The following is a 13,628-nucleotide window of genomic DNA, read 5'->3' as shown; positions in this document are numbered from 1 at the left end:
TCACAGAGGTGAAAGCAGGTCTAGTAGACCCCAGCCCAGAGGCCAACAAGGCACTCTGAATAGAGTCTGGATCAACACTTTTCCTCCTCTTTTTCCTCTTCTTCTCCTTCCCTTTTTTGGGTTCTTTTCTGATTAACCATGGATCTAAGCATAGAATTTTGGATTACATGTGGCATTCATAAATTTTTACACTCAGAAGCTTATCGATGTTCTCACCATCCTCGTCATCATCATCAGACTCTTCTCTGAAAGGGTTAAAATCATCGTCGTCAGCAGAGCTAACAGACTTAAAGCTGTCATCACTGTCTGCCTCTTTCTCAGACTCTTTGTCAGAAGCTTCAGACTGGCTCTCGTCTGAGCTAGTGCCCGAAAGGCCTCCGTGTTTACGAGGTTTCTTTTTTGGCTTCTTTGGTTCTGTAGCTGAGAAAGCAATACTTGTTTTTGAAGTAGCTTTTAAATCTAGATCAATTTATTCATTTAGCAATTCTACCTTTTCTTTTCTTGCCTTTTTGTTCAGACACAGTGACACTGTTGCCCGATGTTGACATTTTATTTCCAGGGATGTCTATTCCAAGCAGACTGTAAAGTTTCTGTCTATCAGGTGCTGGAAAATGCTTTTCAATGAGAGACTGAAGTACACCTCTGAAAAAGTATAAAGTATATTAGATTAAGACTCCAATGTGATGTTTCACTGACGGACCCCCTTCCACATGTCTGCAAGCTGAGCCTTACTTTGCAGTTGAAACAAAATCATTAAGCTCTCCTCCTCCTTCTTCCAATGCCTCGAGAGTTCTTGCTTCTCCAGTAGACTGAAGGCCAATCACCACACACTACCAGAAACAATGTTTTAGCCTCTGACCAATGTGAAATGCATTTGCAAAAAAACTTACATCTACAAGCTTTATTGATATTAAGAACACCTCAAAAGTGTCTCACCTTTCCATTCTGAACCTCTTCTCTAGCAAGTTGCACCACTCTACGAACTTTAGAGGCAATGCACAAATATTTGAAGAACCTCTGATGGGCAGACCAAAACTGGCCCCACATAGACTTTTTCATCCGTTGCTCTGCATCCATCAGATTAGCTGCTTGTTGAAACTTTTCACGTGCACTTACCCACTAGGATAAAAGTCAAATTTAAAAAAACAAAAAACATAATGAAGTCAACTTAAAAATTAAGAGCATACTTACCAGTTTGACAGACTTGTTATACATTTTAATGTATTTTGGACTCAGTGGAACCTCCTCTATTTTAAATGTTACACCTGTGAAGCTGAGCTGCCGTGCAATGTACATCCCCCTGAGTTTCATATCCATTGCCACAATCTCCATTGCACCCACACCTCTGGGGCAGGTGGTGGTGGTGGGGGTAGATTAAATATGTTGTTACAATTACATTTGTTAAGTACGTAAAAAGAAAATTTAACAAACCTGCGTTCCACAGCTTGGATGAAGTTACCAAATTCTTTAAAAGGTGTTTTATGTCCCCAGATGCCTAGACGATTCATATAAGCCATGTTCCTTGGTTCTGAAGCACCTAAATAATAACACAGTCTTTAAGTAGTTTCTTAAAATAAATCTGGCAGGGGACACAAGCAAAAATCTCACCTGTTGCACTAGCATAAACAACTCGAGCTTTCGGAAGTTTGTTTTGCAGCTCAAGCACAGCCAGTCCAGTTTTAGTGGGTTTAGATGATCCAATTGGACACACATTTTTGGCTTTGTGACATTCATCATAAACAATCTTTGAATTGAATTAAGTCAATCAATGTCTCTGTAGATGTGATCCCATGTTTTTGCCAAATAGGCCAAATCTACAGCATAATGTTTATAAAAGGATACGACTCCATCAAAATCTTCCCCACACCAGTGAAGAAGCTGGTCAAATCGTGTCTTGTACTTTCCTCCTGATTGACTTTCTCCAATCAAGGACGAGTAAGTTGCAAAGATTACACCTTTCTTAACACTTCCATTGTGTTTAGAGGAGATTTTCCCATATTTAAACTGAAAATGATAGAATGCTGTAAATGTGACAGACATGAATGCACCACATAATGTAAGACTTATTTATTCATTACCTTGTTTAGCGAATGGACCTGAATATTCTTAGCACCAATATCTTTTAAATCTCTTTCAGCATCATATTTTAAGTCATTTGAAACACTAAACCTAAAGACAACACGGAGACATGCAGGAGACTCTATGGCATCTTAATAAAGGATGTACATAGCAATTTGGATATTTACCAAAGAGAGCGCTTCCGGCCTAAAAGGTAATTTTCATAGATGATTCCTGCTATGGTCCGACCTTTACCTACACCTGCTCCATCCCCAATCAAATAAGCAGCTCGTTCGCCATTGGGAAGAAATGTTTCATGTTGCTGAAGCACAGGGTCAAGTTACTGTACACTGTAAAGTAGGTTAGTTAAACACTATTACACAAAAAGGATTTTACCTGTGCTGCATATGTGATTGCTTCCAGTTGTAAAGCTGACAGACATCCTCTATCAATGACTTCTTCTGGGATTGAAAGCCTGTACCACACATCTGGAGGGCTGACACTTGACAGAGAACTAGTTTCTACCACAGGATCTGGATGTCTCAGACCGACTTTTACTGAAGAAAAAATGAAAAGGATGAACCATTTTAAAGAAACAAAATTTAAAATAGCTAAATTATAATCAAATTGAGATAGAAAAGTAATGATTGAGGTCTAGCAGTGAATACCGTGGAAGTAAAAGCATTTTTCCAGATTATGAATTAATACAGTTGATTGTTTTATTGTTAAAAATGGTACAAATTAAAAGGTCGACATTGTTCATATTCATAAAGCCTAATATTAAAATCCATTAAAATGTTTTTGATGAGAAAAGAAAAATTGCTAATTGCTCCAATTTCCTAACAGTTCCTCTTACATTTCATTGGCATGTATTCAGCATAAGTCTCTGCATGACCCAGCTCTTCTTCATCTTCCTCCTCTGGTTCATCATCTTCTTTCAAACCAGGAGGTCTCTATAATCAGTGATGGCATATGTAAATGGCCTCGCATTAAAATATAATAAAAATTATATTTTACAATACTTACTAGTTGAAAAGATGGTACTCTGGACTCATCATTAACCCAGATTCTGGGAGTGTCTTTATTCATTAATTCTTTCTTGATTCCATTGTTCACTTCATCTAAAAAATAAATAAATATTTATTATTATTTAGATACAGCTATGCATCACACTTTTATTAGGGAGAGAGGTATGGTAGACTTGACAGTTTTATAGTCCTTAGAGGCAATGTTGAAAATTAAACTACACATTAAAATACGGGGTCAAAGCTTTTTTTCTACATTATAAATCCAGTATTAGATTTACACACAGCATATAGCCAACACTTGTCAGTCAAGAATATTCATGCACAGGTTGGAATTAAATTTACAGCTACTTTGGGATAATCAAACAGCTTCACAAAGCTTTATTCTGGGATAGACTGGCCAAGCAAGGCAGCCATTCTGCTCCTTCACCCCCCTATGAACACTAACCATGCATAGCATACTGGATAAACTGTTTTGCTTAATGACACAACTACAGTATGCCCTGGTGTGAGCAGGATTCAAACAGCCCGTTGGTGGACAAATGTGCTATTTATTGAGCTAATGTTACCCCAGTGTGACATTTTGTAACCGTTCAAGTTGATTAGTCATAATAAACTCACTTCCAGCAGAGGTTGCAGTTGCCACAGGTGGAGCAATGTCAGGTGGAGGTTTGAGTTTCATAAGCTCCATTAAACTGTTCCCTTTCAAGTGTGTGCTTTTCACATTCCCTGCTCTAAGGAGGTCTTTTAACTGAATCTGAGGAAAAAGAAAATGAATTACTTGCACAGCATTTCCCCAAATAGAGATTTATGAGGACATACCTGCTCTCTATTAGAAGGCACTGTGGTCAGTGGTGAAACACTTGCAGATGATGTAGATGAACCTCGTAGTGCTGAATTGGCCACATGAACCACCTTGGTCACAGTTATAGTGTGTTTGATAGGATTTGAAACGGAGTGTTTTGTCACAACCGCTCCTAGAGATGGCAGCTGATTTAGCTGATTTAAGACAAATGTGGTTGTTGATGGCTGAGGTTTCTACAGCAACAAAGAAAGCAGAGCTGTAGTAAATTTAATTTAACCAAACTTACAGATCATTCTGAACATAAATACAGTTAAAGTTGGACTGGGAACATTGACAGCATGTGAACCCAATGAAGTTTATTATTTATACACCAGAGAAAATTATTAATTTTTGTTGTCATTAGTCAGCAACATTAGCAAAAGAGATCAAAACTGAGCTGGAGTTGGTCCAAAATCAGCAGGTGGACAGTAGTGTGCAAGTTTAAAAAAAAAAAAACTTCTCTGGTGGATTTTCTGAGGGTTTTGAAATGCTAGCCAAATTTTAAAGGTAGCAATTCCAAGACCAAAAATTTACAAACTCTGATCTAAGGAGGACAACTGAAATGCAGATTTTGAATGAATCCATTTAAGAGAAATACAATATGTTGTGCCTATGTGTATGTAAGTATCTCAACCAATTTCAAAACTGAGCAAAAAGACAAAAAGGGTCAAGTGGTGTTATGGACTAAAGAACACACTAGGGATTTTCTAAGTTCCAACCCAACTAAAAACCAAAACTACGCTTTTCTTACCCTGATTGAAACAACTGGGACTGGTGATGGGTTCTCGGGTTGACAGACCTCCAAAGGCTGTGTTCCCAAACAAACATCCAGGGCATTGATAGAGATAGACTAAGAATGGTAAATCCCATTAGACCACAATGATAAATAAAAGATGATAAAAAAAGTAAATGAATAACCTACTTGTTGAGCGTTAGACGGCTGTCCAACATCTTGGGAGTCAACATCAAACACCCCTATATCATTTGGACAAATGCCACTCTCACTGAGAGCTGCGAGAAGCAAATCCTGCCCAGGATCCATCTGCAATCGGAGAAAATATAGCAAATTATGTTTTTTAAAAAGTGTAGTTAAGACATAAAATAATCTCGGTTATAACCCAATAATACACTTGATATCACACTGACTTTGTAAAAACTACTAATCACGTGTAAATTCAAACAATGCAGAGACTGTCAACAAACTCGGCTCCTCAATACAGCTGATTTTGGTTTAGTATGAAGTACTTCATACTATTATTAGTACTACAGAATAGCTAAAAAGGATAATGGAGAGTCACAATTATTACTCGTCTTCGTCGGTATAAGGTTGATCCCATTATACCGGTGCACGATTGTCATTGAGTTAAACAGTCTGTGATGGACTTAAAATATACTAACGTTATAAATGACTTTTGTACTTTTACCACTGACATAGAGCGGTTTTTAATTCTGCCGCCCCTGTTAATGAGGACTTTCAAAGTGACCCGTAACAGGGCACGTGTTAAAGACTCTTGGCGTATTCACTTCCTGGTTGCTTCGGCCAGACGTAACTTTCTACAAGGCTGACAGCAACAAAGGCACGTACATAATAAAAACAAACATTAAACAACCACACATAACAACTTTTCCTTATTAACAGTTAAGTGGTGCCTGTCATGCATAAACAGAAGGGCACATATTGTGTTTCGCAACAGAAAAAGAAGCTTTTGTATTTTGTAGCAAATACGTTGCACAGTGATAATTTACCTTGGAGATTATGGATTATGGGTCGTCGCATCATACTTATGCGTTATTATCTGCGATATTGATCATCACACAATTCAAGTCAAGCCTGTCAAAGATTCCGTTAACAAACTTGAATGTGGTGCAACAGTTAACGATACATAAAAAGAAATATATGTTTGTGTGTGTGTGTGTTAGATAAATCGAGGGGAGCAAGATATATTACATTTAAATTGTTCATCTGAAATAAAATGCGTGAGTTACTTTATTCACTGTGTCATTGCCGCTGATAGCAAACGTTAGCAAGTCCCTAGAACGAAGCTAGCGCTAAGCTACGATATCCTCGAACACAAACATTAAAAACGCTTAAATTATGGGAATTTGACACGCTTTAAAGTTACATTCGTGGAAGATCTAAGTGACTGTTGAGAAATGCCCTTTCTGAAATCTACTCACCACAGACAGGGGTGGTTTGAGCAGCTCGCTCTGAGAGGTGCTGTCACGGTTTGTTGTCCTCTTCACACCAACGCGCTCAGCTCACGCCATCTTTTATCAAACGCTCCGCCGCATGTTGGTCACGTGACGAGTAGGCCGAAAGCTGCTGGTTTCACAGTCCACCACGCTGTCGGAAGTCGGAAGAAAGGTATCTTCTGTCGGTTACAATGCATCCGTCGACGACAATAAACCAACACAAGCGAGTTTTTTAGCATTTTATCTACCCTATGACAAACGACTAACATAGCAGAGTCAGCGAGCTAATGTGCCGTCACGTGATACAACGAGGGCTAGGCAGGAAGTGACGCAAGTAGAACTTGGTAGTATTTTTTTGTTGCCTTGTGGCGAGGAGGGCTTTTTGTTTTGTCTTTTTGTTTTGTTTGTTTGTTTTTTTCAAAAGTTTGTCCATGCCACATGTGCTGTTTGTGAAACCGAGTGGAAACTATTTACATATCCCCTAAAAGAGATCTGAAAATTTCACTTGAACGCCAACCTCTTGTGACACTTATTTTTTGTGAAAGTATTGTATTTATATCCCAAATGTTTACATTCAGACGTAGTTAGTCATTTTCTGTGTGGTAATCAATCAAGCCACTGTCACATTTGCAAGTGTGCGAAAGTGCAAGTATCCTTTCAGCCTGCAGATTTTAACTTTTTTCTAAACATTTGGAGAGCTGAACATTTTACATGAGTAGAAGTAATATAATTTGTATATTTAAGCAGACCTCAAGCAGACAACGATTTGCAATTACCGCTTTAATTTGTAGTGCATAATCCCATCTGCTAGAATTCTATTGCAGAAGATTTTCACAAAAAAGGTGAGTGACCGTGACCAGAAGGGGGTGTAGTTTTCCTCGAGCTTGACGTAGACTCGTGCAAAAATGGCGGAGAGAGACGGCGCAAGCTGTTGTACCGATTTATCTGCTTATATTTGAGACACTAAAGCAGGATTGGGGTTCTCAAGGACATACTTAAAAAGACAATTATACATGGACGAATCAAGGTTATTCTGCCTAGTTTGATTATAATTTTATATTTTATTTATTTTTATACGGCAAAGCTAGACTAGAGGAGCTGCAAAACAAGTAGGACATGAATGGGGTAAGTTTTCCTGTATGTCTATGTATCGCTTTCATAAGTAAAGTTGCATAGATTATTTAATAAAAGACAATGACAATGAGTTTTTAAAATGAAGCTTTGATAACGTATTTTCTCTTTAACTGTGATCGCAAAAAACAGTGTTGTCAGCAAATCTTATAATGTGTGTACTTGCTAACATTGGCTAATCTACACAGCCATACGTACCATATACACACTTACATTTTTATATTTTTTATTTTAGTTGCATGATGGATAAGTTACTTTACAACTTTAATCTTATTTACCGTCAATCAATGTAAACGGGGATAATACTGTTCAGTATGCTTAAAGGACCACCCTTTAATGGGGGTCTATCATTCCGAAATTCGAGTTACGACCTCCAAGGCCGACTGGAACGCATGGACCAGGGCCGGGCCTAGCTTTTAGGGGGGCCTAAGCAGTTGGCTCACCTTGCCCATGTGAGGGTAAGGCTCTGACATAGTCAGTTGCCAGTTACATCCTTGAGCATATTTAGTTTTGTGGTGAGTGAGGAATGGAACAGTCACATGAAAGAGAGGACATCCTGACGGCCATGACATGGAATGAAATCCTCAACCTCTTGGAAGACCCTGTGCTGGTATTATAGTAAGTTTTGGGTTCCTTCTGATGACCCAAAATGCCCTGTGTTTTTGTGGTCAGTGGACTTCCTGGAGGATGAAGGAATTCATACTAAATGCCCACCTTTTGGACATCAGATCTCAGACTTTCGAGAGCCCTAGGAACAGTCTGGATTTATAAATACAATTTTTGAAGAGTTTAATAAACTGACTTACACAGCGTCTTTGGTGCTCCCAAATACACCACATTTCAGGTTTTAATAGCATTTGCTTGTATGCCTTTACAGGAAGTTGTTCGTAACAGCCATTCCATCACAGTGATAGGCCACACTCAGACACTATTAGTTCATGATGAAAAAAAGATCAATAAGGAAATACAGTTTTCACTACACTCCCAGGAAATTAAAGAAAGTAAGTAGCACTTGTTATTTTGTAATAACAATTCTTGGAAACGTATAATTGAAGCTGTACTTGTTTACTTTTTACAGGTAGAGGACCAAAACCTTTTACCATGGCAGCAAAAGACTTGAGCTCAGACCTGACAGAAAGCAGCAATTGTTCAATACAGCGGCAACAAGATGTGTTGAGTTGCTCTCATCCCCCTTCCGCTGTAACAGCCTTGTCTCAAAGTTTTTTTTATACCAACAGCAACAACAACAATAATATAAACCCTCAGGGCAAACACCAGAAACGAAGAGTTTACAACAAAGAAAGAAGATCAGCACTTAAAAGGTACTTATTGAAATGGTTTTAACTGCATCATCTTTTTTTTTTATTTCTAAAGGTCCTACTGAAAACTGGTAACTGCTCAAGTAATCCACACATGCAAATAATAGCATATGTCTTACAGTATTTTATGTGCAATAATTTGAAATGACATGGAAAATGTAGGTGCAAAAACACATAGAAAACTAAAGCACCACCTAAAATTTATCTGCATAGGTCACAGAAGCATTTCAGAAATTTCTGAAAATTCTAGAGAGCAATGTTGAAACTATAATCCACAAGTGTATTGGGTATTGTATGTATAAAATCATGTTGCTAAAATAACCCAAGCAATCACTTAACTTCAATCTTATCAAAAACCTATGGAAAAAAGAGTGGCTGAATGGGCCAAAAATCTAATAAATTTGTCTGTTTATACAAAAAGAGTCTTGAAACATTAATACCAACAAACTGTTTTTGTGGGTGTATTGTATGATTTTTCTCTTTTTGTGTCTTTTCCTACATAACTTAATTTACAGACATCTATGGTTTGATAAGATAATTTAAGATAGATAAGATATGCCTTTATTAGTCCCACAGTGGGGAAATTCCAGTGTTGCAACGCGCAATTTCAGAACAGCAGGAAAAGGTAACACAGATAATAGCTTAATAATAATAGCTTAAAAATAATTTAAAAATAGACTTAAAATAATTGCACATGGATATAATTGACTGGCACATGTTCAGTGTTAACAGTGTTTGTTGTAGAGTCTGACAGCAGCAGGAAGGAAAGACCTGCGAAACCTCTCCTTCACACAGCGAGGGTGAATCAGTCTGTCACTGAAGCTGCTCTCCAGAGCAGACAAAGCGTCCTGCAGGGGGTGAGACTCATGGCCCAGCATAGAGATGACCTTAGTCAGGACCCTCCTGTCCCCCACCTCTTGCACTGAGTCCAAACGACAGCCCAGGACAGAGCTGGACTTCTTGATGACCTTGTCCAGCTTCTTCCTCTCCCTCTCTGTGATGCTGCTGCTCCAGCAGACCACACCGTACAGGATGGCTGATGCCACCACAGAGTCATAAAAGGTCTTCAGGAGTGGCCCTCCCACTCCAAAAGACCTGAGCCTCCTCAGGAGATAGAGCCTGCTCTGGCCCTTCCTGTACAGTGCATCTGTGTTGTGAGTCCAGTCCAGTTTATTGTTCAGATGAACACCCAGGTACTTATATGAGTCCACTCTCTCAATGTCCCTTCCCTGGATGTTCACTGAGGGGGCAGTAGAGTGGTGTCTGCGGAAAGTCCACCACCATCTCCTTGGTCTTCTCTGCATTGATGATGAGGTGGTACTGCTGACACCAGTCCACAAAGTCCTGTATTAGTCCTCTGTACTCCACATCATTATCATCCTTGATGAAGCCAATGATGGCAGAGTCATCAGAGAACTTCTGCAGGACGCAGCTGTCCGTGTTGTGTCTGAAGTCTGCAGTGTAGAGGGTGAAAAGAAAGGGCGCGAGGACAGTGCCCTGGGGCGCCCCCACACTGCCAGTCAGGAGGTCAAGACACGCAGTTCTTGGATCTCACAAACTGGGGCCGGTTTGTAAGGTAGTCCAGAATCCAGTCTGCCAGGTCACAGTCCACACTGGCAGTCTCCAGCTTGTCCCTCAGGAGCAGTGGCTGGATGGTGTTGAAAGCACTGGAGAAATCAAAGAAAAGAATCCTCACAGTGCTGCCGGGGTTCTCCAGGTGAGACAGTGAGCGGTGCAGCAGGTAGATGACGGCGTCCTCCACTCCGATTCCAGGCCGGTATGCAAACTGCAGCGGGTCCATCGCTGAGCTCACGGTGGAGCGGAGGTGACCAAGGACCAGTCTCTCCAGTGTCTTCATCAGATGGGATGTTAGAGCCACCGGCCTGAAGCTGCTGAGGTCTCTAGCGTGTGGTGTCTTAGGCACTGGTACCACGCAAGAGGTCTTCCAGAGTCGCGGTACCACCCTCAGCTTAAGGCTCATGTTGAAGACATGCTCCATAACACCGCACAGTTCGTCTGCACAGGACTTAAGGAGCCTGGAGCTGATGCCGTCTGGTCCTGCTGCCTTCCTGGGTCTAATTTTCTTGAGCTCCAGTCTCACCTGGGCTGCAGAAAAAGACAGTGGCAGGCTGGGAGGAGGGGTGAGTCCATGTGTAGTGGTGGGCTGAAGAGCAGAGGTGTGAAGAGGTGGTGCAGGATTTCCCCATTGTCCAGATGGGGAGGTGAGAGCTGGCAGCTGGGTGGGGGGAGGAGTGGGTGATTGAACAAACCTCAGGAAGTGAGAGTTGAGGTCATTCACCCACTGCAGGTCCCCCTCCATCTGAGCAGGAGGTGCTTTGAAGCCTGAGATAGTCTTGAGACTTCTCCACACCCCCTGGATGTTCTGTAGCTGCTGATGTATTTGCATGTTTGAATTACTTGAGTAATGTTGAGAATATTTCATGGCATAATTTGTATAAATAATATTAACAAATTAAATTCATATTTATTTTGACCTAGAAAATTCTATTAAATTGAATAGTTTCTTTCTGCAGTGCACCCAGGAAGAATTCACAGAATCGTAAGGTTACAGACTACTATCCAATAAGAAGAAGCTCGAGAAAAAGTAAAACAGAGCTCCAGGTGACAAAATATTTCAGAAGGCCTGTTCATTTACCATGTATCAATGTTAAGACCTGTTTTACTTTGTTAATAGTGTGAACATAAAAAACACATCGATGAACTCATCATAAATGGAATAGAGGAAGGAATGGAGGTAGCTGCTGCACTTTTTAATTTAATGTATTTTTAAGTTTGAGCTGCTTCCATAGACTGTTTACAGAATATGTACAGTGCATGCTCCTTTCTACACTCTTGATGCTTAACATAAACAGATCATGATTATCATAATGAAGTCTAACCCACATGTTTGTTAAGGTCCAGCAAATCGAAGGAAAGGGCCGTGCAGTATTTGCAACTAGAAGTTTCCTAAAAGGAGAATATGTGGTCGAGTACCATGGAGACTTGTTGCAGATAACTGATGCCAAAAAGAGGGAGGCAGAATATGCACAAAACCCGGCAACTGGCTGCTACATGTATTACTTCCAGTATTTATGCAAGACATATTGGTATGTTGAATGCCTTAACTCTTAGCTAGACACAAATGCAGCCTTAAGTCAATTAAACTTCAAAACAGCAGCTGTACATTTGAAGTACACATAATGTGTTTAATTTTGATATATCATATCTAATTTAATCCAGCTTTAACTTCTTTTTTTCTTTTCTTTAACAACAGTGTGGATGCCACAAAAGAGACTGGTCGGATGGGTAGGTTGATAAATCACAGTAAAAATGGAAACTGCCAAACTAAACTCCATGACATCAATGGTGTTCCTCATCTCATTCTTGTTGCCTCACGAAACATTGACGAAGGGGAGGAGTTGCTGTATGACTACGGAGACCGCAGTAAAGCCTCAATAGCAGCACATCCATGGCTGAAAGAGTGATATTATATTATTAAAGAAAGGGAAAATGTCAGTAAAACCTCTCTTTAGCTAAATGCCTTAGAAACAGAATGTACTTTTTGTTTCAATTGCTAGGAAACGATTAAGTATGTGTTATAGATGTAGAATTGGTGACATGGTACTAGGGTAATTTCTCAAGAAGTACGTTTATTTATGTAAACAAAAACTTTTGTTTTGCAGTTTTTGTACTTTTTTATTATACACTGAGCAGTGCAACTACAGCATCCAGGGTAGTTGCTCTGCATTTTTATACAGCTTTTTCTTAATTAGAAGTCAGTAACAACATAGTGTCATACGATTACCCAAAAGCCGAAATTATCAACCTAATGGCCTTTCACAAAATTCTGTGGTATCAGTTTAAAAATAAAAGGCACTGCCTTTATCTATTGCCCATCTGAACTATAAACAATTAACAGTGAACAGAATGAAAAGAAGAATCCTTAAGTCATTAGCTATAATATCTGTTTTTATTGTATTGTCTTAAGATAAGGTCAAACCAGTAAAATTTTTACATTATTTATTGCCAGTCACTTTTTATAAATCAGTGTAAAAAAAATAAATAATAATTATATATATATATATATCATTCAAGTAACTTGATAAATTGAATGGACACTGATATTATTAGTTAAAAGTTATGCAAGTTCATAAACTTAAGATACAATTTAACATTATGCAGTCAGTGTTGTTATAAACACCGTCTCGGGGCAATTATTTTCCCAATAGAAGGAACATGATTTATACTTAAACTTAAGCATTACGTAACGAATATCATTGTCAGTTATGTAAATTTTTGCACACATTTCTTTTTTGTTTTACACACAAAATATGGTGAATTGTTCCACTCAAAATTCACATGCTTTTAACTCCCAAGCATTTCACTGAAATGTGACTTATCTGTGGTGATGAACTAAAATGGAAATTAGTAGGTCTTATAGGAACTGGATAGGAATTGTTTTTAAGAATTTACTTTTTATTGAACAGGTCGATTTGCCTTTTACATAATTTTTGTATACTATGTCTATTCCATTATTACTAGTATTTTTCCCTCACCTCTAACAGCTCATACAGCTACAGCCATTTAATGCAGGTTAAATTCAATGTTTAATTGCAGTGAGTGCATCATAAATAACCACACAACTACTTTTTAAAAATAATAAATACACAAATCACATTTGTATATTTTTAGTGCATTATATCAGTTGACTTTCTCAATATTTATCTTTCAAGAAATACTTCGAGAGTAGCAATCTTACACGTTACCCTGACCTTGAGCCTTTTGACTAATGTATTTGTGGGGGTTTTTTGTTGTTGTTTTTTTCCCTGTTTTTAACAATTTGGGTACCAAGAGTCCATTATATTTATGAACTGAACTGATAATGACTGATAATTAATCTTTCTCACTTCCACAATTTCCTTATGAACAAACAATGCAATAATCTGTAGATGCAAAGTTGACCTAGCCACTTTTGGATCTGTTGTTGTAGCGTATTATAAATCATAATGCTGGGGTTGAATAAATGTGTATTATGCAAGTACTGAAGTACAAGTTGTG

General features: G+C 38.8%; 2 protein-coding genes across 2 annotated transcripts in view; one reads left to right on the top strand and one right to left on the bottom strand.

Annotated features, from left to right (window-relative positions):
• sbno1 (strawberry notch homolog 1 (Drosophila)) overlaps window positions 1-6,390 on the bottom strand; it is a 15,740-nt gene extending 9,350 nt beyond the window's left edge. The window contains exons 1-19 of the mRNA XM_020921675.2: window positions 6,106-6,390; window positions 4,850-4,969; window positions 4,679-4,777; window positions 3,906-4,121; window positions 3,705-3,840; window positions 3,085-3,179; window positions 2,915-3,011; window positions 2,455-2,615; window positions 2,247-2,380; window positions 2,079-2,169; window positions 1,843-2,004; window positions 1,609-1,744; window positions 1,432-1,537; window positions 1,192-1,345; window positions 937-1,119; window positions 733-830; window positions 491-642; window positions 217-420; window positions 1-144 (exon numbers count right to left, since the gene is read on the bottom strand). The exon at window positions 1-144 is cut by the window's left edge and continues 24 nt beyond it. Of these exons, the coding sequence (XP_020777334.1) occupies window positions 1-144; window positions 217-420; window positions 491-642; window positions 733-830; window positions 937-1,119; window positions 1,192-1,345; window positions 1,432-1,537; window positions 1,609-1,744; window positions 1,843-2,004; window positions 2,079-2,169; window positions 2,247-2,380; window positions 2,455-2,615; window positions 2,915-3,011; window positions 3,085-3,179; window positions 3,705-3,840; window positions 3,906-4,121; window positions 4,679-4,777; window positions 4,850-4,969 (2,488 nt within the window). The 5' untranslated portion in view covers window positions 6,106-6,390. The remainder of the gene's footprint in view (window positions 145-216; window positions 421-490; window positions 643-732; window positions 831-936; window positions 1,120-1,191; window positions 1,346-1,431; window positions 1,538-1,608; window positions 1,745-1,842; window positions 2,005-2,078; window positions 2,170-2,246; window positions 2,381-2,454; window positions 2,616-2,914; window positions 3,012-3,084; window positions 3,180-3,704; window positions 3,841-3,905; window positions 4,122-4,678; window positions 4,778-4,849; window positions 4,970-6,105) is intronic.
• A 104-nt stretch (window positions 6,391-6,494) lies between these two features.
• On the top strand, window positions 6,495-13,616 carry kmt5aa (lysine methyltransferase 5Aa). Its single transcript, XM_055153341.1, has 7 exons — window positions 6,495-7,245; window positions 8,129-8,252; window positions 8,330-8,573; window positions 11,105-11,192; window positions 11,266-11,325; window positions 11,487-11,677; window positions 11,845-13,616. Exons 1-7 carry the CDS (start codon window positions 7,237-7,239, stop codon window positions 12,053-12,055), a joined length of 927 nt encoding a protein of 308 aa, XP_055009316.1. The 5' UTR covers window positions 6,495-7,236; the 3' UTR covers window positions 12,056-13,616.
• Window positions 13,617-13,628: the final 12 nt, after the last annotated feature.

This window comes from Boleophthalmus pectinirostris, unplaced genomic scaffold (assembly GCF_026225935.1).
Source record: "Boleophthalmus pectinirostris isolate CB_2022bp ecotype Guang Dong unplaced genomic scaffold, ASM2622593v1 HiC_scaffold_18, whole genome shotgun sequence".
Classification (NCBI taxonomy): Eukaryota; Metazoa; Chordata; class Actinopteri; order Gobiiformes; family Gobiidae; genus Boleophthalmus; species Boleophthalmus pectinirostris.
The sequence above is the reverse complement of the archived record's forward strand: the minus strand, read 5'-3'. Positions and strand labels throughout refer to the sequence as shown.

What these genes read in the sequence shown, in the direction of transcription:
- kmt5aa (XM_055153341.1), top strand. An exon ending in CTCCCAGGAAATTAAAGAAA is followed by an intron (nt 8,253 to 8,329) that starts GTAAGTAGCACT and finishes TACTTTTTACAG; the next exon opens with GTAGAGGACCAAAACCTTTT. An exon ending in AAAGTAAAACAGAGCTCCAG is followed by an intron (nt 11,193 to 11,265) that starts GTGACAAAATAT and finishes CTTTGTTAATAG; the next exon opens with TGTGAACATAAAAAACACAT.